Source organism: Zonotrichia leucophrys, chromosome 4A (genome assembly GCF_028769735.1).
Source record: "Zonotrichia leucophrys gambelii isolate GWCS_2022_RI chromosome 4A, RI_Zleu_2.0, whole genome shotgun sequence".
Lineage (NCBI taxonomy): Eukaryota > Metazoa > Chordata > Aves > Passeriformes > Passerellidae > Zonotrichia > Zonotrichia leucophrys.
In genome coordinates this window covers 10253114-10276318 of record NC_088174.1, presented here as the reverse complement: position 1 = coordinate 10276318, position 23205 = coordinate 10253114, and the positions used below count along the sequence as shown (strand labels likewise).

At 41.7% G+C, this 23205-nt stretch overlaps 1 protein-coding gene across 4 annotated transcripts in view; it reads left to right on the top strand.

Annotated features, from left to right (window-relative positions):
* Positions 1-6428: 6428 nt before the first annotated feature.
* Positions 6429-23205, top strand: part of GRIA3 (glutamate ionotropic receptor AMPA type subunit 3) — a 141112-nt gene continuing 124335 nt past the window's right edge. For 2 of the 4 annotated variants that reach the window (XM_064713365.1, XM_064713367.1), the window contains exons 1-2: positions 6431-7043; positions 7891-8049. In XM_064713365.1, the coding sequence (XP_064569435.1) occupies positions 6953-7043; positions 7891-8049 (250 nt within the window). In that variant the 5' untranslated portion in view covers positions 6431-6952. Of the gene's footprint in view, positions 7044-7890; positions 8050-23205 lie in introns of all 4 variants that reach the window. The other 2 variants (XR_010440369.1, XM_064713368.1) reach the window with 2 other exon arrangements.

Genomic DNA, 23205 nt, shown 5'->3' with positions numbered 1-23205 from the left:
TGCTATTGAGTGTTTATGAGGACCCAGGAGAACTCAAAAGAAGACTCTAGCAGTTCACATGTTCAAGAGCAAATTTGGGTTAAACTGCTACTAAAACAACATCTAACAGAAGAAAATAAATAAATATCTCTTTTCCTGTGAATCAGGCCTGTAGACTCCTTGGGACATTTCTGGTCTACATCTGAAGAAAACACAAAAGGTAATTGAGGAGAGTAAATCTATTGCCAGTCAGCTTTGGTTTGCTATATAAGAAGCACTGCATATCTTCTGAAAAATGCTTAAGACTCTTCAAGTTGATATAAGGTGAGAATTGCTATTACAAAACCCTTCTGCAATTGTGGGGGTTTTTTTTGCTTCTTATGCCTTCTGTTGTGCTGAAAGAGCAATCAAACAGGCAGTCAGTTTTATGCTGTAATTATCAAGACCCAGAACAATTGCTACAAGGTGTGACTTACAAAACCAAACAACTTTTAATTAGGGATGGAAGTTTCATAAAGCATGAGAATACTTCTGTTAACATTGGCTATTTGTTAATATCAGAACTTTTCAAATAATAAGCCACGGGGTTTCTGAGTGGCTTAGGGTTTCTGAAGGATTTGCTTTTCTTCCAAACACTGTGGATTATTAGAATCATGTTGTTGTTCACAACAACCTAAGTGTACAACTGTAACCATCATGTACTGTCAGTTCACCTCACTGAAATCAATGAAACAAATCATGTTGGATGAAATTCAGCTGTGCGCAGATGGACAACTTAAGTCCTTCACAATGTGACAAAGTATGATTTTGTTGGGGGTTAGGTTTCTTGCTTTTTGTTCCTTTTTACTTATAGAATTTCTTCCCATAAGTTGCTAGGAAGCACAAATTACTTAGTACTTAAGAAAGAAAAGAAATGACCAAGCTCAGGAGAGGAGAGTATCTGGTTTCTCTTCTCTTCTCTGGGAGATTCTCTCCGAGGGGACGGATTCCTGGAGAATTAGGCAGGTAAAGGACAGGGGCTGGGGGCAGCTGTTAGCTCTCTTTCCCTCCCTCTGTAAGTTCCCTGTATTGACAGTTTGCTGCCATCTTTGGTGGTTTTCTTCCATTTCTTACCTTGTTAGACCTCGAGCTGTTGGAATTGGATGGTAGGCAGGTCTCCAAGTGAGAGGCATAAAAAGGTCTTAAATTACCAGAGCCACCCATTCTTACCATATATGCTGTATGGACCTCTTTCTTCTAAGTCAATGCTTTCTTTACATAGCAGTTACATAAGGAAATCTTTTCACATTCAAAGTGATATTTCTTGGGCAGTGACAAAGCAATGGAGAGACCAATATCCCACAAACTATGTTCCCCAGGACTAAAGAAGACGAAGTTCATTTTCTGTCTAATTTCCTTCCCATATTAACTAATACCTTATTTATATTAATTAAATTAATTCTAAATAAAAAGAGAGTTGATTCCATACCCTAGTTCTGCAAAGGCTCACACCAAAAGTAAAATGGGTTCTTTGAAATTAAAAGAGAACTGAATGTCAGTTTTTTGCATAACTCTGAAAATTTTATAACTACCAGACTGCTGGCTTAGGGGAGGATAGGAGTATCTGTCTGATCAAGTGGATAAGAAAAATCAGAAATCCTTAAACCTCTAGTGAAAATTTTAAATTCTTTTTGTCTAAGCATCTATTTCTATGAATCTATGTGTTGTTTTCCAAAGACATTTTCATTAGAAGATACTCCTGCAGACTTGAGCTAAAATGTGGTAAATTATGGCAATATACAAATGTACACAGGTAGCAAAATAGACTTTTGGTGGGCAAACAGTCAACTGAAGTGATTATTCACTACTTGGATCTAAACTAGATTGTCTTTAAGGAGAATATATTTCAGTAATTATGTAAAAAAATTAAATATTCAGTGGTCAGATGTTTCACAATTGAAATGAGTATGAATTGAATATAATGCCCAAGATTTCTTGAAAACGGTATTCATAGGTATAAAATAAAAAGAGAGTATCCACTTTATTAACATTATATAGGGGATACAACCACATTTTTATTTGATTTACTGCTTCCTGATGTAATAAATATAGATGAGCACAGCAAAGTACAGGTTTAAGTAAGAATTGCAGGGTTGTGTTATGGCAGCAGAGCCTAGTGTACAGTTAATCGGAAAGCAGAAGGTAATATAAATTGGTTCTGACATTATGGCACTATAATAACACTACATTTCCAGCACAGCTCTGTAGCTCTTAGAATTAGAAGTATGTATACTAAAGACACCACAAACCCAAGAAATATGGGGACATTTGTCCATACTGACTGTTTCCACATTTGTGTCTTAGTTGTGCAATTGTAATTGATATGTTATTACTGTTATAGTCCATGTACAGTTCTGATAAAAGTTGCTGGACTAATTTGCTTCTGCTACCTAAAGTTGAAATAGATTCCAGTAATGGAGTAATGACTTTTATTTATGAACAAGTTTCCTCTTTGACCCTCTTCCTATACAAATCTTGATGATCCTTCCTTGTTCTTATGAACATATTCTTATGTGCCAGACCCAATTATTCTGCCAGAATATATTTGGTAAAACCTTAACTCCAATGATCGGGGTAATAAACCTACTACACATCTAGTTCAGAACAAGTCTGAACTACTTGTTCAGACAAGTAGGCTCTGAACCTGTCTCTAAAACTAACCATTAAAAAGTAACTTTCAGAGAACTTCAGACATACTGTAAACTCTCATAATGAATAAGAGGAGTAAGTCTTTCTTGAGGCAGCAAGGAACAGCTTTTTTGCAATGAGTTCTGAATATTAATCCCTACAGTGTTTTACTAGATAGTTTAATGCATTTACCCTGCTAATTCACATAAAATTTCCAAGTTTTAAAAACAATTATTTTGGAAAGAATATTGTGTAGAAGACAGCTTTATAGATTAGCTGTAAACTTCACAGCAGAATATTTGTTAAACTGTCTCTCGTCTGCAGCTTTCTAATTTCATTTTATGTCTCTGTTATTGCCTGGTGATGAAAGGTAAACAGGAGAGCATCAATAGTTTGTTCTATGGCCACTCATAATCAGATCTTAACTAGATGTCCTTTTGACCTGTTTTCCAAAATGAAGCTGTAAGGTCTGTATTCATTTTCCCTTTTGACACTGTACTTTCCCCTTGACTCCTTCTATCTGTAGTTTCATCTCGTCCCTGAATCCCTTTTCATCTTCACCTCTGTCTCTCCCCACTATCACTCTATCTGTTAACTGTTTACTGTAGAATTAATCAGTTTAGCTAATCATGCTGACATTGACATAAAGATTGGTTAGTTGCGTGTCCTTTGCTTTTATGAAGAAATAACTGGTTTAAAACAAGCAATTGAAAAAAGGTGTAAGACACATTTGATAATAATTTTATTAGCAATTATGACATTATTTGGTTCACACTGGGAGAAACGTAGTATTTGTTAGAATCTCTCTGCCTGAGCTTCTCTCTTGCAATTAGAAATAAGAATGACAAAAGTAATAAAGTCTGCTTAGTGCAGTTAGAGTGAAGCTTCAGTAACAGAATCCTGTAGATTCTGCCATGACTTTATGCTAACACTATGGGTTTAGCCTGGTAACATCAGAAAGCACAGTGAGAATGCTGTGTCGCAAATTCCAGAGCATTTTTCTAATCCACCAATAGACATTACAATGAAAACACATTAGCTAATTATAAATCATTACCTTCTCCTGCTCAGGTAGATACTCTGAATCCCCAGTGTCCCAGAACACTATAAATCATCTAAACATGAAGCTTGATTATCCTCTAAAATCTTGGTTGTATTTAGTAAGGGAAGGTTTGGGAAAGCATCTGGCATGGCCTCAGTTACCACGGAACTCATTAATTCAAGTCACTGAGCATCCCTAGCAAAGTAAATAAAATATTTCCATAGCATTGATGTCCACATAAAGGCAAGTAATCTACCATTTTGTCCCAGGACACTCTGCGTTCACTGTAAGAAAGATAAGCTGGGATGAGGTCTCTGGATTTCTCCAAAGTCCATATGGAATGGGTGTTGTGCATTTCTACCTGCTAATCATGCCATAAGGCTAACTGCATAAACAAAAAAAGCAAACTGCACATTCCAAATGTCAATGAGAATAATAACAACAACATGTGAGGGGCTTCAGAAGGTAGAATGTGAGTGATAATGGAAATTTGTCTCTCAGCGCAGATATATTTTGGATCACCACAAGACTGTCCATTTGTAGATCAGACTGCGTAGCACCATCTTATTGGAGACAAGGTACCCACCCTGCTGGCAGTGTGTGAAACTGACACATGCCACATTCATTCATGGCTATTTTATCTCCTCCCTTGTTCTAACATCTATAATGTTATACATCATTTCTTTCATAATTTTTTCAGTGCACCATCAGCTGTCAGTGTGGCAGGTGGCCATCAGCCTGCAATCCTTAGCTGCAGAGATGGAGAGAACTTTGCAAGAGCAAGTGAACAGGAAGAAAGAACTGCTAGCAAAGCACACCAAAAAAAAAAGAGGACAGCAGGACTTTGTAGAGAATACATTAGAAATAGGCTGGAGGTGTGTAGAATAGGAAAAGGTAGGTAACTTGGAACAAGACAGAGAAATTATTTGCTAAGAGGAACATGCTTCTGACAACTGTCCATAATGTCTAAACTTCCTGTACCTGTCTGTAGCTTTCAGATCTGCTGTCCTTACCAAAAGACATTTGTGAACAGAGCGCTCTACAGCAAAGCTCTACAGCTGCTCAAGATGCTAATTCTGGGTCTTCCTGGTTAGGTGAGCTGGGCCAGTGGCTCTCCCTGATTTTTAAATTTTTATATCTGTAAAAGAAGAATATAATCAGGCCTCAGGGGATGCTTATAGGATTCATAGGTAATATGTGTAAGGGCATTGAGCTTGAGGAGCGCTACAGATATAATCATGGACCTTATACCCCACCTGTCCATACAGAAAATAATTTTTTTAAAAAGAGAGATAAAGTGGCAACTGCCATCTCAATCTAAATAGGGAGCATTACCATCCACCCTGCAGCCTGATTCCTACTCTGCCTGAACTGGAACAGCCTCCATCTTCTGGGAATGATTCTCACAAAGGAACACAACATGAAGCAACCAAAGGATGCACCTTGGAGTGAGCAGGTGTCACACATGTCACTAAAAGCATGTGTTACACTCCTGCATCATGACTGTGGTGCTCTGCTCTTCACCTCTACCTCTGGCTTCCTTCAAAAGTAATGGTTTGAATCTCTGATGTTGTTCATCAGCATTTGTGCAGTAATCTGCAGCAATCTTCAATCTTACACCTTGACTACTTACATGATGCTACAGCCAGTGGCACTGGTTGATTATTTTACAAATGCAAAGCCAACTGCATTTAATGTTATCTCTAACTGAACTGAACATCGACCCAAATAATGTCACAGTCTAAGATTAAGGAAAAAAAAAAAGGCAGAGGAGCACCAAGGTAAAGTCACCTGCTGAAATCAGAGGAAAAACAAATATTAAGGAAAGAACAGTCTTTGCTAGGCCTACGAGATGGACAGCTCCACCTGGTATTGCTTCTCTGTCTCCCATTTCGTACAGTTTTGTGAGCCTCAAAGCAGCAAAAAGAAAAGCACTGTAGGATCCATACAGTGTCAAGGAGATGGGTGAAAGACCACAGAGAACCTGACGGAGTCAGACACACAGCAGCTCCCCGTGCATAGAGGGTGTCTGAGGGCTGGTGCTCAGACACACGGGATGTCTGCCACCCATCCCCCTGCTCCCCTGCGACCACCAGGCTGGCCCTGCCCTGTGTGCTGTGCTGGGGCAGCTCATCAGCTGACACACATGTTGTGTCTTTTTCCAGCATCAAGGATGAAACGGGAGACTGAGTTCCTTCCTTTAGAGGAGGTTGGAAAGGACCTAACATTCCCTCGTGTGGGATTCAACTCTTCTTGTCTTTCTTCACTTCACAGCACTGTGGGCGGATGATGCTTCCCTGCTGATGCGCTGGCACTGGAGGAGGGATGGGAGAACTCGGGCGCAGGGCCGGGAGCCTCTTCGGGAGACGCACGGTGCCTCGGCATCCCTTGCTGTGCCCCCTTCCAGCCCTCCCTCGGCAGTCCCTGCGCTCACGTCTGTCCCCAGCCCGCTCCCTCAGGAGGGGCCCAGCGGCACCCGCCTGTCCCAGCCATCACCAGGCCTCCCGCCCCCGGCCCCGAGCCGCCTCTGCTGCCTCCCGGCCCGCAAGTTCTGGGGCGCCCGCACCGCCCACCGGGCACGGGCACCGGCACGGGCAGGGCACGGGCAGGACGCGGGCACCTCCCCAGCACCCCGGCCTCCTCTGCCGGCCCCGGCTCGGCTCGGCTCGGCTCCCCGCCCCTCCTTCCTTTCACCGCTCCCTCCCCCGCCCGCCCACAGGCGCACGCACCGCACTCTCTCACATACACACACACACATCGAGCCGATGCAGCTTTAAAGGGGCAGCTGCAGCCCGGGGGCCGCCCCACGTGAGGCCGGTGCGCTCCCGCCGACCGCAGCCCCGAGCGCTGAGCCGCGGCCGGAGCCGCCGGGGCTGGGCGGGCGGGCCGAGCGGAGCGGAGCGGCTGCCAGTCCGCCTCACGCCAAGTTTGATCGATAACCCCCTCCCGGCCCGGGCGGAGCAGCCTCGGCGGCTCCGCTACCCACCATCTTTGGGGGAAGTCCCTGCGTTGGGGGGGGCTGCTGGCGACGGGGAGAAAGGCAATCTCGCAGCCAATGAGCCCTGCTAGACTGGGGTGAAGACGAGAGCAGAGGGATTTGGGGAAGGAAAGAATAAAAAAAAAGAGACGAAAGGAGGGGGACCATCCTCCCCACCACCTCCGCCAGCATCGCCACCACCGTTGACACCGCTCCGAGTCTCCAGTTGCGCCCATGCCTATGCCGCCAGTTTCGGTTTAGGGGCTGAACCGCAGGGGCTGAAGAAAATGGGGCAGAGCGCGCCCCGGACCCTCCTGCTGCTGCTGGCGGGGCTGCTGGGGGAGGCTCTGGCGGGGTTCCCCAACACCATCAGTATAGGTAAGCGGCACCGCGACCCGCGCCTTCCCCGCCAGCCGGGGGGAAGTTGTGAGGAGGGGAGCGGGGGGCGAGCCCGGGCGCAGCGGGGAAGGAGCCAGCCCTGCTCCGCTTCGTTCCCCTTTCTGGGGGCGAGAGGCAGCGGCGGTGCCCGGGCTGCGCCGGCGGGCGGCTGCGAGCGGCGCCGGGCTGCCCGCACCCCTGCGAGCGGCGGGGATCGGGTCCGCGCGCTGCGGAACCATGCCCTGGAGCAGCGCATCCCGTGGAGCACATAATGTGAGAGAGTCGTGGCGTGAATCTGTAGCGACGTGCCCGAAAGCCGGGGCCGAGCGAGCCGTGAGGCTCAGGGCAGCGAGTGCAGCGGGGGCTGTTCCCTGCCGTCCCTCAGAGCATCATTTCCCTCGGCCGCGCTATCGCTCCAGCAGACCGTGAAACCGCACGTTTGCCACGCCGCGCATCCGTGTCCCCGCACATAACTACAGCGGCGATATTTCGGTAGTCTGGACAGGATTTAGGTGCCACGGTTCCCCAAGTTAGACTTTTAAATCTCTGTGCGGGCATCCGTGTAGAAGTGGCCTGGTTTTCAAGGTGCACCTGCAGCTCCAAGCGACTCTCATTGCTCAGGGGGCACCTGGATGTGGTGTGTGGCTTTAAAAGCCCAACTTTGGACTTGGAATATGTATTTCATGTAGGTGCTCTGTCAGAGTTATGTGCTCACGTTCAGGCTGTTCCTGTTCGTTCTCTCCTGCAGTGTGCAGCAGGCAAATATAACTTATTGCCATTGTTTCTCCTCAAAATTAATTCTGAAATACCTTTTTCCTTTTTTCCATTTTTTTTTCTCCTCACCTAGGTGGACTTTTCATGAGGAACACTGTTCAGGAGCACAGTGCATTTCGATTTGCTGTGCAGCTATACAACACAAACCAAAATACCACAGAAAAGCCCTTCCATTTGAACTATCACGTAGATCACTTGGACTCTTCCAACAGTTTTTCAGTGACAAATGCTTGTAAGTAAATACCTGGTTTTTAAAAATATATTAATTTGTTATCTATCCTGCATTCAGTTCCTTCCTCGTAGCCTAGAGTTCTTTGTCATACAATACAGTGCAACAAATGTGTGTAGTGACTGGAGGTTTAATAGATTTGCAGCATTATATGGAATATCTTAGGAAAAGTTCTCTTACCACCTCATCCCCTTAGTTTTGTGTTTCAGGAAAACAACCATGTTGTTGATATAGCAGTGCTGTGTAGCTGCAGTCAGTGAATTGCTGGTGAAGTAAGATCCCTTTCCTGTTGAGGCTACAACCAAGCTGTGTGAAAAGGCATAATTTGCAAATAATATACTATATAGGGAAAAACCAGAAACCCCTGTTTAGGAGTGACCTTGAGAGGGAGAAGGCTAGAGGGGCTTACTTGCCTCATCTGCCTTGAAATACTGAGTTGTTTTCTTACAGTGAGAGTCCTGTGAAAAGCTGAGGAGACTGTAAACTGACACATACTGTTAGAGCTGAGGGGAGAGAAAATGGAATAAGAACACTTGGCGTTAGGAGAAATAGCTCTGCATTAACAGTGCACACATACAATTTGAGCTTTTATTAACAGAAGATGCAAAATAGAACTTTGAGTATTGCTAATGTGGTGTTAAGATGCAAAATCTCTTTCAGAAAGACTTGTGCGTGTTCTGCATTTTAAAAAGCATTCCTTTACCAATAGTAGTTCCTGGATATTTGTTTTACTGTTGTATCCAAATTTGATTCTATACAAGTTTTATTGTAAATTATTAAAAATGAAAGGAGTCCTCTTCCAAGGTAGCTAATGCACTTTGCACTGGGGAGATATGTGTCTGCATATGATCTAATGGACTGCTGAATGCAATGTAGTAACTTCACATAATGAACAGGTTACTTCTCACAGTTTGCAGGTTTATACTCACAGTGTAAAATGGTCAAAGAGGAAGCATTGTACTGATATAATGAAGCACTGGAGTACAGAAAAATAGTAACTTCTGCTTTAAAACAATTATATGTTTTTAATAACTTATTTATTTTTTTTATTTGCAGGAGATAGGATAGTTCTTACATTTCTGTCCCACTGTATATTCTGAGAAAGTTCATGGTTAAAAAATATACAGTAAGGAAATATTTGGACAAATTTTGGATTGATATTCTAACATATCCCCCATGTGACTGCTTCTTGGTAGTGCAGTGTTACACTCTCCAAAGGACTTTGAAGTAGAACCTTTAAAACTTTTGCAGGGGGGTTAATTATGTAACATACAGTAAAAATACTTGGTAAAGTGGGAAAAAATGGTACATAAAATCGTGTCTCTACTTTGCATCTTATTTTACTAATCCTATCCAGCTTCAACAGCTCTTACAACAAACATCAGACTATTAATCCTTAATCAGTGTAATCCCTTCAAGAGGCTGCATCTCAAGCACAGTTTCCTAAATATCAATTATATGGATTTAAACTAAATACGTTGAATTGCTTGGGTGATTAATTATTAATTGTTTTTTAAAAGTTGTTACCAGCTCTTCTCCCACCAACAGAAGTGATCCACACACTTGTTCAGTATATTCAGTCAGTGTTCTACTCATCTTCTGATATCTAATGGTTTTTGTCAATGCTTATTAAAAGCTGTGGCAATTTTAGTAAAGTGGGATGGTTTTCTGTAGTACAGAGCTGCTTGTTCCAACACCCATATTACCAGTATAGTAAAATTGGGAAAATGTAAATCTCTGGAGAAACTGTAGACCAAAGAAGATGTACCTACAGTAACCTATTTAAGAACAGAAGATGTGAAAAAAGAAACAGATGAAAGAAAATGAAAAGGTGACCTTGTCTGTACTGTGTCAACCATCTCGTAATACTGTTGATAAGAAAAGAATACAGCGAGTCCAAGTCACCAGTCATAAGCTTCAGCAGGTCAAAATACAAAAAACCCCATCAGAACAGTTACTCTTTTAAATTTGGTACCAATTTTCTCTGAAAATCAGAACACTTATGTGTATCAGTGCCTTAGGATGAATTAATAGCTCCTCACACTACCTGACCAAAATTCCAGCCTTTAACCATATCCTCATTTCCTATGGGAGTGGCAGATAATTTCAGTGTGCTGCCATATCCATGAAGGAATTCTTTCCACAACATTTTTACCTCACTCGGAGATAAGCATATATTGTCTCCAGTGCTGTCACAGAGCCGTTTGATCAATATTGCAATTGGCAGGGTTCCATGGGAGAGAAACCTGCAATGACTCTGCCTTCACTGGGGGGGAGGCTGAGGCTGAATTTGTGGTGGGATAGGTACAGGAGCTGAGAGGAAATTGAAGGAAACAGCGTGTGTAGCCTGAGCCTAGTGCCTGTACTAGTCAGTATCCATAAAATAATACTTTTCATTCTCTTTTGCATTGATTTGTATGATAATGACTGTAGTAAGTGTTCCTGTGTGCAGGGATTGAGGGGGCTCTGCTCAGAAAGACTTAGGCTCTTACTGTGCAGCTGCACATCCCGTTTGATGCAATCTGGTGCATTCCAGAGGAGGAAAAAAACCTCTTCTGGAGTATTCTCATGAGCCTGAGAAAAATAGCCCACCTCTGCTACGGCTGATTTGGCAATATCCCAACCTGGGAACAAACTTGTTTAGAAGCAGAAGAAAATTCCTGCCCTAAGCCCCTCCCTCTCATTTCTTTTTCAGTTAAATGATGCATAATCTGATTTATGTACATGTATTCCCTGCTTCGCTGCTAGCACCAAGCCTCTCTCTGTATATTTAATTTACACACATTCATACAGTATTTATCCACTCTGTATTTATCTGCCCACTTATTTATTTAGCTGTATGATATCTTAACAGAGAACAAATGCAAACACAGATGAAAATTCCAGTGTATTTAAAGGTGAATTGAAGTTTATCAGTTGGCTCCAGGGAAATTATTACATTTCTTAAAATATGCAGCTTTTTGCTATCAGTAGAAACAGAAAGCAAGCTGACTTGACCTATGAATTTATAAAATCAAAATCAGGTTAAATTTTCTTTAAAAATGCTCATGTAGGGAGTGAGCTAGCTTTTTCAGAACAATATGAATATGACAACTCAAATATATAAATTTGTCACTGAAGCAATATCTCCCATGCATTGCTCATAATCTGATGAAGGATGTTGGTGTTAATGCTGAATTGTGTGTATAGTTCTGTAGATCACATTCCCTAGAAATAGCCCACGTCTGTCGTTCTGCTCTGCACTTGTAGTGCACTATACTAACACTGCTCCAGCCTCTGCAGTGTCAGCTCATTAGCACACAGATCTCATATTCCCTCTCTGCACTGTCATTGCAAAAAATTGCTGTTGTACACCTTTACAGCCAACAAATGTGCACTTGCCTTATGTACAATTTTCAAGAAATATTTAGAAAAGTAAACTAAACCTTATGTATAGTCTCTCTTGAATTTCTCAAAGCATTTTTAATGAAAAGCATAGTTTTCTTTAAAATCTGTTGATCATGTAATGACAGTGGTGGGATGTGTGCAGATGAAAAGGGGCTGTGATTGTAGAATCTAATTAATCTACAGATAGATTCCATCTCTCAGCTAAATCTAACCTATCAGCTGCAAATTCTTGTCCCATTAATTTTTCTGAGTTTTTTTTCTATCTATCTTCTAAATCCAGAAAGCTTCTTGTATTTTACCAAATATAGATATGTAGTGGGTTTTTTTTTTTTTCATGAGCATTCATTTTTCAAGAGACAAAAAAAAGAGGGAGGATGCAAAGACACGCTAACCTTTGGCTGCTAAAATCCTGTAGGTGGTTGTATCGGCACTTTCTTCAAGGGGTCTGATCTCAGACTTATAAAAATTTACTTTAGCGTCCTTGCAGTCTTTGTGTTTAATCCTAAAAATTCAGCTTGGAAGATTTTAATGGGAAAAGTGCATGTTCATTGTTGTGAGAGTGTTGCAGAAAATGATAGCTCAGGAGTAGCACAGGCAGTTTGTGCAGTTTCACTGAGCTGCTCCCTGTCCCAGGTGTGGGGGTGTGTGAGCTCGCTTGCACCCTCGCTCGCACTCGCGCGCACGTGCACAGGCCCACGTTCTCTTGAGGTGCTGTTCAGCATTTCTTTTTGCCAGTGGGCAGATAATTTGCTTCCCTTGCATCTGTGTGCTCTTTGGCCAGCTGGCAAAGGACACTGATGCTGCAAGTGGTCAGCTCCCTTCTGCCAAAAGCATAAGCATGTGTTGCTGAAAGCATTGCCAAGTTTGGGCTGGGTACTGCTGGTTCTGCGGGAGCAGCGAGCACAGGGGAGATGCCTGAACTCTCCCAATATGGAATATACTCTGGTTTCTCCAGTGTTCTGTGGTAAAACTCCTGGAAATGTGCTTTCTACATAACTTTACTCATTACAGACCACTGAAAATGCCATTCATGCTGCAAAATGCACTCAAGTATCGTGTGTAACTGCTGTATGACCACGAAGAGCAGCTGGCTTCAGTTTAGGGGTCAAAGCTTTTGCATTATTGGGTCTAGGTTGAAACATGAAAGGTGTCTTCCAGCGAAGGTTTGTTTCCACTTCATGGCAGAGCAGATGATTTGTCATTAAACTTAATGTGATCTCAGTCTTAGCAGAAGGAACCATACCACTTTCAAACTATGTTTTATTATTTCTTAAATTAATTTCAGAATAAGCTTACTCTCCTCTGCTGTGTACATTACATTGATGTACTGTTTAGATGTTAGGGTGCTATTTAACTCACACAGTAAAGATGGAAAAAATACCTTACATGGATGGACACTTTTTTGAGAAACTCTGAGTTCACCACATGAATAAAGAGTAAAGCATGGTAAAGAGTGCCATTTACTTGTTTAGTTTTGGAAAGATTTTGTGCAGATACAGCTATGAAGTTGTTCCCTTTTCCTGTATAGCACTGGGCCTGGACGACCCATGGGGCTATTAGGGCGGGTTGAAGAGGTACTGATTAACTGCACCTTCCCATGAAATGTACAACAGCTGGAGTTTATCTCTGGGAGGAAATGGAGATGCCATGATGGGAAACTAGCCTGTGACAGAAGCTTTTAACAACCACAAAAAAAGCCCCACAGTTTTGTTGAAGGCTGATTCGGGAGCTTGTCCAAGAGCTGCAGAAAACAGTGGGTTTCTTTCCTCTGGGTTCACTGTGTTCAGTGTCTGGGAGGTGGGAGGCCATCCTACTGCCAGTGTAGGACTGTTATGCAAGAAGGTGTGAAATGAGAGCTGATGTATTTTCAGTGTTTCTTTATTGTCACAAACCATCGATTTAACATTTTCCATTTAAAGTACATATTTTATCATTACCAGTTTTAGAATGCTAATTTTGATTTAGTTCGGCATCCTTAAAATGTTTTAGAATATGTTATTTTTGAACCATCAACACTGTTTTCATCATTCATTACAAACCCAGCCAACCCATATAAATGAAAACCTGTGTTCATTTATTGTGAGAAAGGTGTTATGTGAATTGGTTTTTGGCATTTAAGTTACAACCTGAGAGCAGTACTTTCTGTGCTGCTGGAGAGCAGAGATCACTGGAAGGCCATCACCCCTTTTTTAAGGAAATTCATAAGGCAGCCTAAAAACTCTGTACCTATTGTCAGGAGGTTTGCTATGTGAAGGCTTGTACTTCCACTGGAACAACGTGGTGATCTAAAGCCAAAAATTTAGAAATGATTGATGTAGATAAAACCACTGTCTGTGAAGCTGTGATCATCACTGCAGTGAAGCAATTTCCAAATTTCACCCATGGAGATTCTTTTCTTCTAAATATGTATGCATTACATTTCCTGTCAGAGCCAGAGGCTCCCCTCTGTTGTATTACCTGCTTTATATTATTGTTGATCTTCAGAATATCAGATGCCTTTGAAACGTCAAATTTGAAATAATCTTTGAGTTTTCATGTGCAGCCATCTGATGGAGACTCCAGGGTAGACACTCCTGCCCTGCTGCTTGTAGCCATTGCTGCCGGGCACCAATAACTGCCACACTGCCTCACAGGGCACCCTCCAGCCTGACTCTGTTGGGAAGTTGGGAGACATTTCTATATCAGCAGATATAGAATGCAGAGTTCATTTTATTAGTGCGCAGCAATGTGTGAACTATTCAAAGGCAGTGAGTACCCTTTCAGCTGGTCTCACAAAGATGTGTTAGTGGTGATACTATTGCATATGCACAGAGCAAGAGAGAAACAGGTGATGGGGTTTCTGTGTAGAAAGAGTGAACTAGGAACGAGTTATGTCAGAATCCACTGAGCAGTCATTCCTGCATATCCTTGCCTTTGTGTCTGAGGCTCTGGATCTATTTTATCATCTTAGCTGTTTCTAAAATAGCAAGTGGCAATGTGCAACCCTGACACAAACACCACACAGGAGGCACAGAAGCCTTTAATGCGTGAGGATCAATCTGCAGAGACACAGTGCTGTGGATAACTTGCCCAGGCACTTGTAGAAAGGGTGAATTGCTTTCCTGGAATGGATAATGGTGCAGGTGAGCACTCTTCTGCTGGAATGGAGTGATCTATCTGGTCACTTGTATGTCATTATTTTGCTAGACTGTTTGGATGTTTCAGATATGCTGAAAGTTTTTTTGCTTGTTTTGTTTCAAGTGCAATTTACGTGTTTGCTTTCAGTCCACTTGTAACTTAAGTGATTGGCTTTGAATGCTTGGTCCTGCCCTTGTGTTGGGCGGATATTTGCTGGAGCTTGTTCAAATACAATGTTTGAAATTCTGGTCAAGAATTTAAAAAATATGTAGGGCTGTATGGGTGCTTCAATAGCTTGAGAGTTTTTTAGTAAAAGGACTGTCTTTAAAATTATATGCAGCTGTCTGGGTAAGAGATAGCTAGTGTCTGATGGTGTATAGTCTGTGCATAGTCACTTATTTTGTGTATACTTCATTATTTTCACACATCTTTCTCCTGGGCTGAGTGTGGAATTGTGCTTGCTGATTTCACCATGGGGAATTTTGTCACATGCAAACACCAAGCATTTGGGCCTGGTCTATCTGGTAAAGGGACTGAACTTGGGAGGTGGTGGAATCCTCTGGAGGCTCATAGCATGATTTGGAGTAAGTTGGATTGTCCTTTAATGGCACGGTTTTGCTCTCTCTTATACAAGGGTAGTAAAATTTCCCTCTGTCTCAGAGGTACTGCAAGGCTGTTTCCAGTAAAAAACTTGGAGAGCTTAGGCTAACAGAACCTTCTTTGATTTATTGATCACTTCTTCCGCTTCCGAAAAAAAGACAAACCCAAAACCAAAAAACAACCAACAAAACAAGAAAAAAAAACAAGGAGGAAAAAAAATCCCCACCAAAATCCAGCCTACTTTTGATCCTGTTGAAAGATGAATTGAAATTGGCAATTACAAATTTGCTGTCCTTGCTGTAAGAAGATGTTCATTCCCACTGATGGACCTGGGAGAACTTGTGTCACAGCCATACAGCGAGCCAATCTATCACTTGGCTAAGGAGGAGCTTTCAGCTCTTTACCTGAAATAAGCAAAGCTGTTGGAGAGAAAAAATATTTGATACTGAAAAGTTTTTTGCCTGCTATGCCCTTTGGGTCTTTATAATAGGTCTGGTCCATACTACTGCAGCACAGCAAATGCCCAATTCTTGCCTACCTGGCCCCCCACACTGTTTATTTCAGTGATGGAGAAAGACCTGTCTTTACCAGAAGTGCTGCTGTCTGTTGATTTCTCCCAGTGAGGTGTGCTGTAATCAGTATCTCACAGCTGCTAGCTTTGCCAAGAGATGTGCAGCAGTGCGTTCAGGGGTTGCTGCCTCCCATGATTTCTTTGTCTCATTTCCATTTCAGAGATCTTACTCTGATTTGGGTGCTGCAGCCCACTTAGTGAACATGGATCAGGTCTTGTGGATCACAGGGTTGCTGTATCATGACACACATCTTGATGTGTCTTTATACTCAGCTGTGCATGCTAAATTCCCTAAAGCTTTTTGGTGATTATCATTGTTGTAATTTGTGTTTTTCTGCTTAAGGGGAGCTGCAAAGGGGAAGATGGCCTGGGGAGAAGTAGTAATAGGAAAGTTTTTTCAAGTGATGAACTTTTTGTAGCCTTCCTGCAGGAGAGCATGGTGAAACACTGGTTTTTTACCAGTTACAGAGGTTTTGTCTTCTTAGACTTTACATCTTGTGTCACCAAGTTTGAATTCTAATGAAGTCTGCTGGTCAGAAAACTCAAGTTCATGTGTTCTTTTTTTCCCAGCAGTTAGATGAGAGCTAATTAGTGTCTATTGATTTGCAAAGGACTGACCCCAACTCTAACCCTGGATTGACTCAGAACTGTTAGGGGGATTCTAAATTATCTAGCAAGTTTAATGTACTCACCCATCTTCCTCTGAAGTGTTTGTGCAGTGGTCAAGTAGCATCTCCAGAGTGGCTTCACTACTGTTGTGGAATATGTGAAAAGCACTTGAACATAAGGAAGTGCTGAATGAGCAAACATTCTGCATAATACCTACTATCCAACTCTGAATTTCTTTTTTAAAACATTGCTTTTTGTGCCTATTTGCTTATGACTTCTTGATGAATAGAAAATGGGCTAAAGAGAAAAAAGGTACATGATCATAATGTGCCAGCTAATCCTATTTCTTTCCTATTTCAGCCATGTCAGCAGAGTGATTCTCATGACTAATGATAGTTTTTATATATTTATGTTGAATGCCTCGGCCAGCTCAGACCTACTTCCTCTATAGAACCATTATCCCACTGTTCTGTGCATCCCAGAAACTAATTGTATATCCCAGAATATCTTGATTGAAATGATGGGAGCTGTGTGACTTGCTAATCTTTCATTTCAGATGTAGTTCCAAAAAGGTTTTAAAGATTTAGATTGAGATCAACCAGAAAATGGGAGAATTAAAAATAAAAGCTTTTTTAAATAGTTTCAGACCTAAAAAAATTACTCAGCTTCAATTGAAGTCTAGTATTTTGTTTTGGAAATTATTATTTCTGTTTTGTGCATTTTTTTCCCGGTTGAAACAATTTGGTGAAGCTTATCCAAGTTAGCAAGATGTTTCTGTGGGCATGAATCTGCTTTTTTCATATAAAAGCACCTATTCTTCCAATTTTTATAACAACATATAGATTATGGATGTGAATATAAAATTGTATATGATTTGGAGGAAATCCTGCTTTTTTTCAGGGTATATAGTACAAACTGTTTGTGATGGATTTTATGGATAGATGACTTTTGTCAGTCAGAGTATGTATAGCATGTCTTTCCACCCCATCTACAGGCAATTTACTTTGTTACCTGGAGAGGCAATGAGATAAACCCAAAATTTATCAAAATGAGACGAGTTAACCCTCCTGAAGTTTTCCACCACTCCAGTTTGGCGCTGCAGGTGCAGAAGCTGCTCTAGAGCATGGATCGGTGTAGCTTTCTACATACAGAGGGCAGTAAATGTTGAGAAGGTTTCTACAACTGCAGTGTCCTGTTTCAAAGGTGTGTGTTCATATGTGTCAGGTGTGCTTTACTGACAATTATTTTTGTTCTATATAACACAAAAAGAAATTGCAAGTGGTGATACTTAGTAATGCATATCTGCAGTGACCACTGGGACCTAGTGTTTAGTGCTTTATTGTTCTACCCTCAAAAAAAAAAAAAAAAAGCCTCTGTATTCCATTAGAATAAGTAGGGGCAGTGTCAATGTGGGTGCACAGTTTGTGTTAATTGGGAGTGGGGCTGAGCCCCATCCCCAGTGGGCACAGCTGTGAGCAGCAGGTGAGCAGCACTGACACAAGGAGCCATGGAGTGCCCAGGGACACTGACCAACCACCAAAGGGAGCAGAGGGCACAGGTGCAGGGCATCAACAGGAGGGGATAAAAGGTTGGGCTGAAGAACAAGCAGGGCAGATGCTTGCAGCCTTCTGAAGTGAGCTGGTGTTGCTCTGTGTGGGCAGGTGCCTGAAGCCTTCTGATGTGGTAAGGTGTTCCTCTGGTGAATGCTTAAAGCCTTCTGAAATCGTGTACTGACACTCTGTGTGTTGTGGCTGTCTCAGCTGTGACAGTCAAGATACATGCTGAGGTCTTCTTCTGATGTGATTTACACCAGGCTGGATTTGGAGTAGCTCTGTGAAATCAGTAAAGGCTAAAAGCAGAGTGGTCCCTCCTGGGGTGTTCCTGGCTCTAAGTAGGGACTGTGGGTCCAGGACAGGCAATGGATTCTTCAGGGGGCATCCTGAACATCTTAATCAATAGCACACCTTCCTCCAGGGCTGTGCAGGTTGTTCAGACCCTTGACTTCAGCAGCTGAATACACCCTTGTGTTGCATTGCATGTAGTTTCCTTCTGGAACTTTGGGAAATTTAGCAAAATGATCACGTTCAGCAGTAGTAAGTGTCCCCTTATAAATGATGCTGGATATCTCAGAAGTATCTGTAATAGACTCTGTAGAGCAGAATCTGCCAAGGAAAGATTTCGTTTTTCAGTTGAAACAAAATAGTGTAAATCAAATGGTCTCCAGTGGAAAGTGCTGACCCTGCTTTTAGCAGAAGTCACTTATTCCATCTCTACTTTCAGATTTCCTCTTTTTTCCCCTCTTTCCCAACTACAGGTAGATTTTTTGTGGCTGTGAAGCTTCACTACTTTATTCTGCATCAGTTTATGTATTTTGTATTTCTTTTATGAATAGAGGCTGTGTGACATTAAAGACCATAGACTCTTCTGTGAAATTTAACTCCTTGTGTCTCTTAGGTGCTTGCAAGAATAGTGACAGTCTTGACTGAAAAAACATTGCACCTTTTTCTGAGTCTTTCTGTAGCTAATTCAAGAACAAGTGTCTGGTAGAACAGGGTCTTTTGACAGAAGCATAAAGCTAGCATTTGAATTTATTTTCATGTGTAAAAACACACTGTTGTTTTTCATAAATGGGGAACCTATTGTGGGTAGTGATGCTAACTCCTGCATCCTGGTCAGGTTCCAGCTTGGATCAGTATCAACATAAATCAGTTATTCTCCTGAAAGCTTTATTTAGATAAATTATCTGCACTTCCTGTCTTAAATTCTTATTGTGTTGTTCTGCAGTGCTAGCCCCTGTTTCACATAAGATGCTTTTGAGATTTGAGGCAATCTCTGCATACGCTGGAGGATACAATTTGATATTAAAGCATATTTTCCTTGCGGGCTTTTCTTCAAAGATTCTGTGCTTCCTTGGTACTGTCTGGAGATTCTCTGTGTTAATAAGAATTGTTTTGTTAATTGATTCCAGAATCTGCTGCACTGGAATAGTCTGCCTTAGTCAGGATCTCCACATGAATTTTAAAATGGCATCTTTCTGGACAAAATTCTACTTTTTACTATGTTGTCTCTAAAACTGATTATATCAGCCCAGTCTATTTCTTTTATATGCTGGGTTTATGGCAAAATGCTCTATAGGGGGATTAAAATCAAAATTATTTGTGTTTTCAAGAAGCCTGGGTAAAGCTATGTATGAGATATGAATCATTTCAGTTTCTCAGAGGTTCAGCTCTGTGACTGAATGTGTGTGGAGTACACTTGAAAAAGTATCTGAAAACCCCAAAAACAGGAGACCTTCTGCAAAATGGGTGTGAGAAGGGCAAAAGTAGCATGACAGTCTCCCCAGCTATCCTGGCTGCCTCATTCCTGGATGAAAGCAGCTGTAGAAGTGTAGAGCATTAAGATCAAACCTCCTGGATAATCAGGACTGTGACTTTGTTCTGCGTGACAGAGAAGGGCCTGCGGTTCCTGCTGCTGCCTTTTCCACTGAGCCTGCCAGCAAAAGGATCAATTAGTGCCAACTGCAGGAGTGCAGCTCCCTTACAGAGGCCTGTGTCCACTGAGAACTGTTCATTTAAGCTCTCATTATGAACTTCAGGTTAATAACAGTGCATGCTGCTACCTCATAATTTACCTGAAACTGAGAGACTATTTTACCAGTTTAGCCATCCTCCTACCTAGTTCATGTGCTTTTTTGCAACTGAGTCCAACTTTAAATCTCCAGGAGAAGTGGATCGTGTTGTGCTGTGATGATTACAGTTACAGTGTGTGGAGATTTATTGGCAATATAGAATAAAAAGTAGTAACTTTAAAATATTGATGATCAAAGATGTGCAGCTTGGTAAATTTACCCATTCTTAAAAGCTGGCTTTTCTTTATGAATGCCCTACAGACAATTTTACTTTAACAATAAAATCAAGGCTTTCATTTTAAAACAGCCACAACCTTAATTTTTTAATTAAGAAATTAATTAATTTCTCAGAGGTGTGGAGTTTGTGAGGTTCCCCTGTTTGTCCACTGGTGAGTGTTCTCTTTTCAGAGAAGTTGGTGCCATTAATGCTTTTGCTGTTGGTGGTTATGCTGAAAACATCCCACTGCAATGCTGCTTTAGTGTGGCTGGGCGTGCTGATTGTCATTAAACTAGCAATAAGCTTGTAAATTGGATAATGCTACAAGTTGAAGATTATTTTAATTGCCAGGATTTAAATTTTCCAAGCAACAGGCTTTAAGGCTGAAAAGTGATTTTTGGATGTAGATGGAACAATGTGACTTTTGAAGCTTGGTGCAGCAGCAGTTTGATTACCTGGGTAATTAAACAGATCAACACACACAGATGTGCTGTTGCTTCCTGCTCAGGCTGTGTTCAGAGGGCTTGGGTACTTCTGCAGAGCTCATCTGATGGATTTTCTTTGGAGCATTGCACTCCATGTGAAGGAGCTGAGGTGATGGCCTTGGCTCCCATTCGTGATATCTGCAGAGAAGAATTGCTGCAGTCTAGTGGTGTATTGAGCTCTCTGCAGTGGTGGCTCGTGGCACCACAAATCCTGTCTGGAAGCCAAGGAGTGCCAACCCCTAGGTTCTTGGGAGAACTGATCTTTCCTCTGTTTTCCCTAGAGCACACACCAGGCATCTTGTAATTCTTACAGTGAAATAGGGTAGAAAACCTGTAAGAATTCCTGGTGGTTAGGAGATTTTCCTGCAGGAGATATGTGCCTCAGCCCAGGGCTGGTGACCCACCAATGTGCAGGGTCACATCCTAGGCAGCAGTGGTGTTGCAGTACCTTGCTCACAGCCCTGCAAGGCTCCAGGGAGAGACTCACTCCAACCACAGCAGCTGGATCCTTTTCACTTCAGGGCTTTAGAAGCTTTCTTTGGGATCTCTACTCCACAGGGATGTGGTTTTTCCCTTTAGTCAGCTGTCTTTATTCCTTTTTCTATGTTCTCTGTTCTTGCTTTGCTTTTATAGATAGGAGCATAATTTAAAAAATTTAAAAAAAGGAGCTATTTCACTTTCCAGAGACAGTGAACAGGACTGTGAATGGCGCCTTCTGTTCCCCGTCTGCCTGGGTTCACCTCGCGCCCGTCAGCCCTGGCATTAGTCTCACTCACATGGAGCTGTTGGGTTTGTTTTCTCTCAATAACTCTTGAGAGTGGGCAAGGTTGACACTGAAGTAGTTAAAAACCCCAAACTTGGTCACATTTCCTTTTAAGTGACGTTGGTGTAAGTCACCACCCAGGCTGGGTTTGCTCAGATCACTGGAGCTTTCTGTGAATCCAGTTTGATTTTGAGGTGTTTACCAGTCCTTGAGATCATGCGAATTTCCTGCAAAGCTGGGACTGCTGAAGCACTGGAGGGATGCTGGAGCTTTCAGTGGGACCTGGATGTAAGTACAGTAACTGTGTGAATGAAAAACCAACAGTAAAATTCATCAGCATTTCTTTAGTTTCTTGAAGGCTGCCATGCCTTCTGCACTGATATGAGACTTCTGCAGCTCCCAGTGATGAACCCCCTGAAACAAATGACTGAGATTAGTATTATTTATAGATAACCACAGAGATCATTCATCCTTCTCAAGCTGTTTATTTTTGGGCAGCCCAGTGAAACTGATGAAATTGCCAGTTGTCTGAAATGCTGCTGCCAGTTGTTTGAATGAACGGTATTGATTATAGTTACAGGACTATTCATCTCATACTGGCACGCATACAATACATGGATTATAAAAATGTTGTCTCTGTTGACAGCTGGGTTATGAAATGATACACTGAATTATATGTCCTTGCAGGCAGTGTCTGCATTGACTTTTCTTACCCTAATTCAAAAGTATTAAAAGTTACTTGAAGGAATACAGAATGGAGCATTAGACTCTGAAAATATTAATATTTTTTTTTGTACCTTTGTTAGTAACAACCAGTTAATAGTTTATTTTGAAATGAGGTGACACAGCAAAACTCAGTGAGTACTAACTGGCTTATACAATCTTCTGCTGTGGAGGTGAAGAACATTTGTTTTAATAAAAGAGTAAAGGACTTCTTGGAAGTTGCAGATAGAAAAGAGACTATTTAGGTGTACTCTATTACCACAGTTTTGTTTCAAAATCAAAGAAACCCTTGAGACAAGCCCTGTTTGCAAGGCACTAGTAGTCTTCTGGGTTCAGAGCAAATACCTTAATCTTTCTCATTTTTTTATTTTAAAAAAATGCATTGATGCAGTGATTGTGTTTGTCTACAGTTACCCTCAAAAGTTTTCCATTCTTCATTCTGTCTCTTACTTAATGGTGTGTATCCCAGTTGCCTGGGTTGTTCCATCACAGTGTCTTTTTCTGTGGGATTCGCTGGAGACAAGGTCAGCAGATGGCCTGTTGGCTGTGGAGCAATCTGTTCTTCTAACTTGAATGGGTTAGAACCCCAAAAGTTGAAATAAAAGCCCCTCTCACATTTTAGAGAATGTCCTCTCTCATTGATGCATTGTAGTATCTTTGAAGGATTGATATTTTGAAAAAGTGTGATCATTAAATAAAGATTAGATAGATTTTTAAGTACTATGCTTGAAAATTTCCATTGTCTTACTCTGTAGCCATGAGTGACTGAAAAGATTTAAGATTTTACATTTAACTGCTCAGAACATTTTTTAGTTTTACTCATGCTTACTTGTTTATATCTGAAATAACCACTGCCTCCAGCTGCTGTCCTGAGAGCAGACTTTCCCTATATTTGCCTGAACTAATTGGTACAATGAGCATAACTTAGTAGTACACAGCCTGACAGAAGTAACTGTAGCATGCTAGCATGTGTTTTAAAATGTGTTTGAAATTGTAGCCAATTTATTAAATAATTGCGTTTAAAGTTTCATTAAATGCCTAAGTTCAAGTCACTCCAGC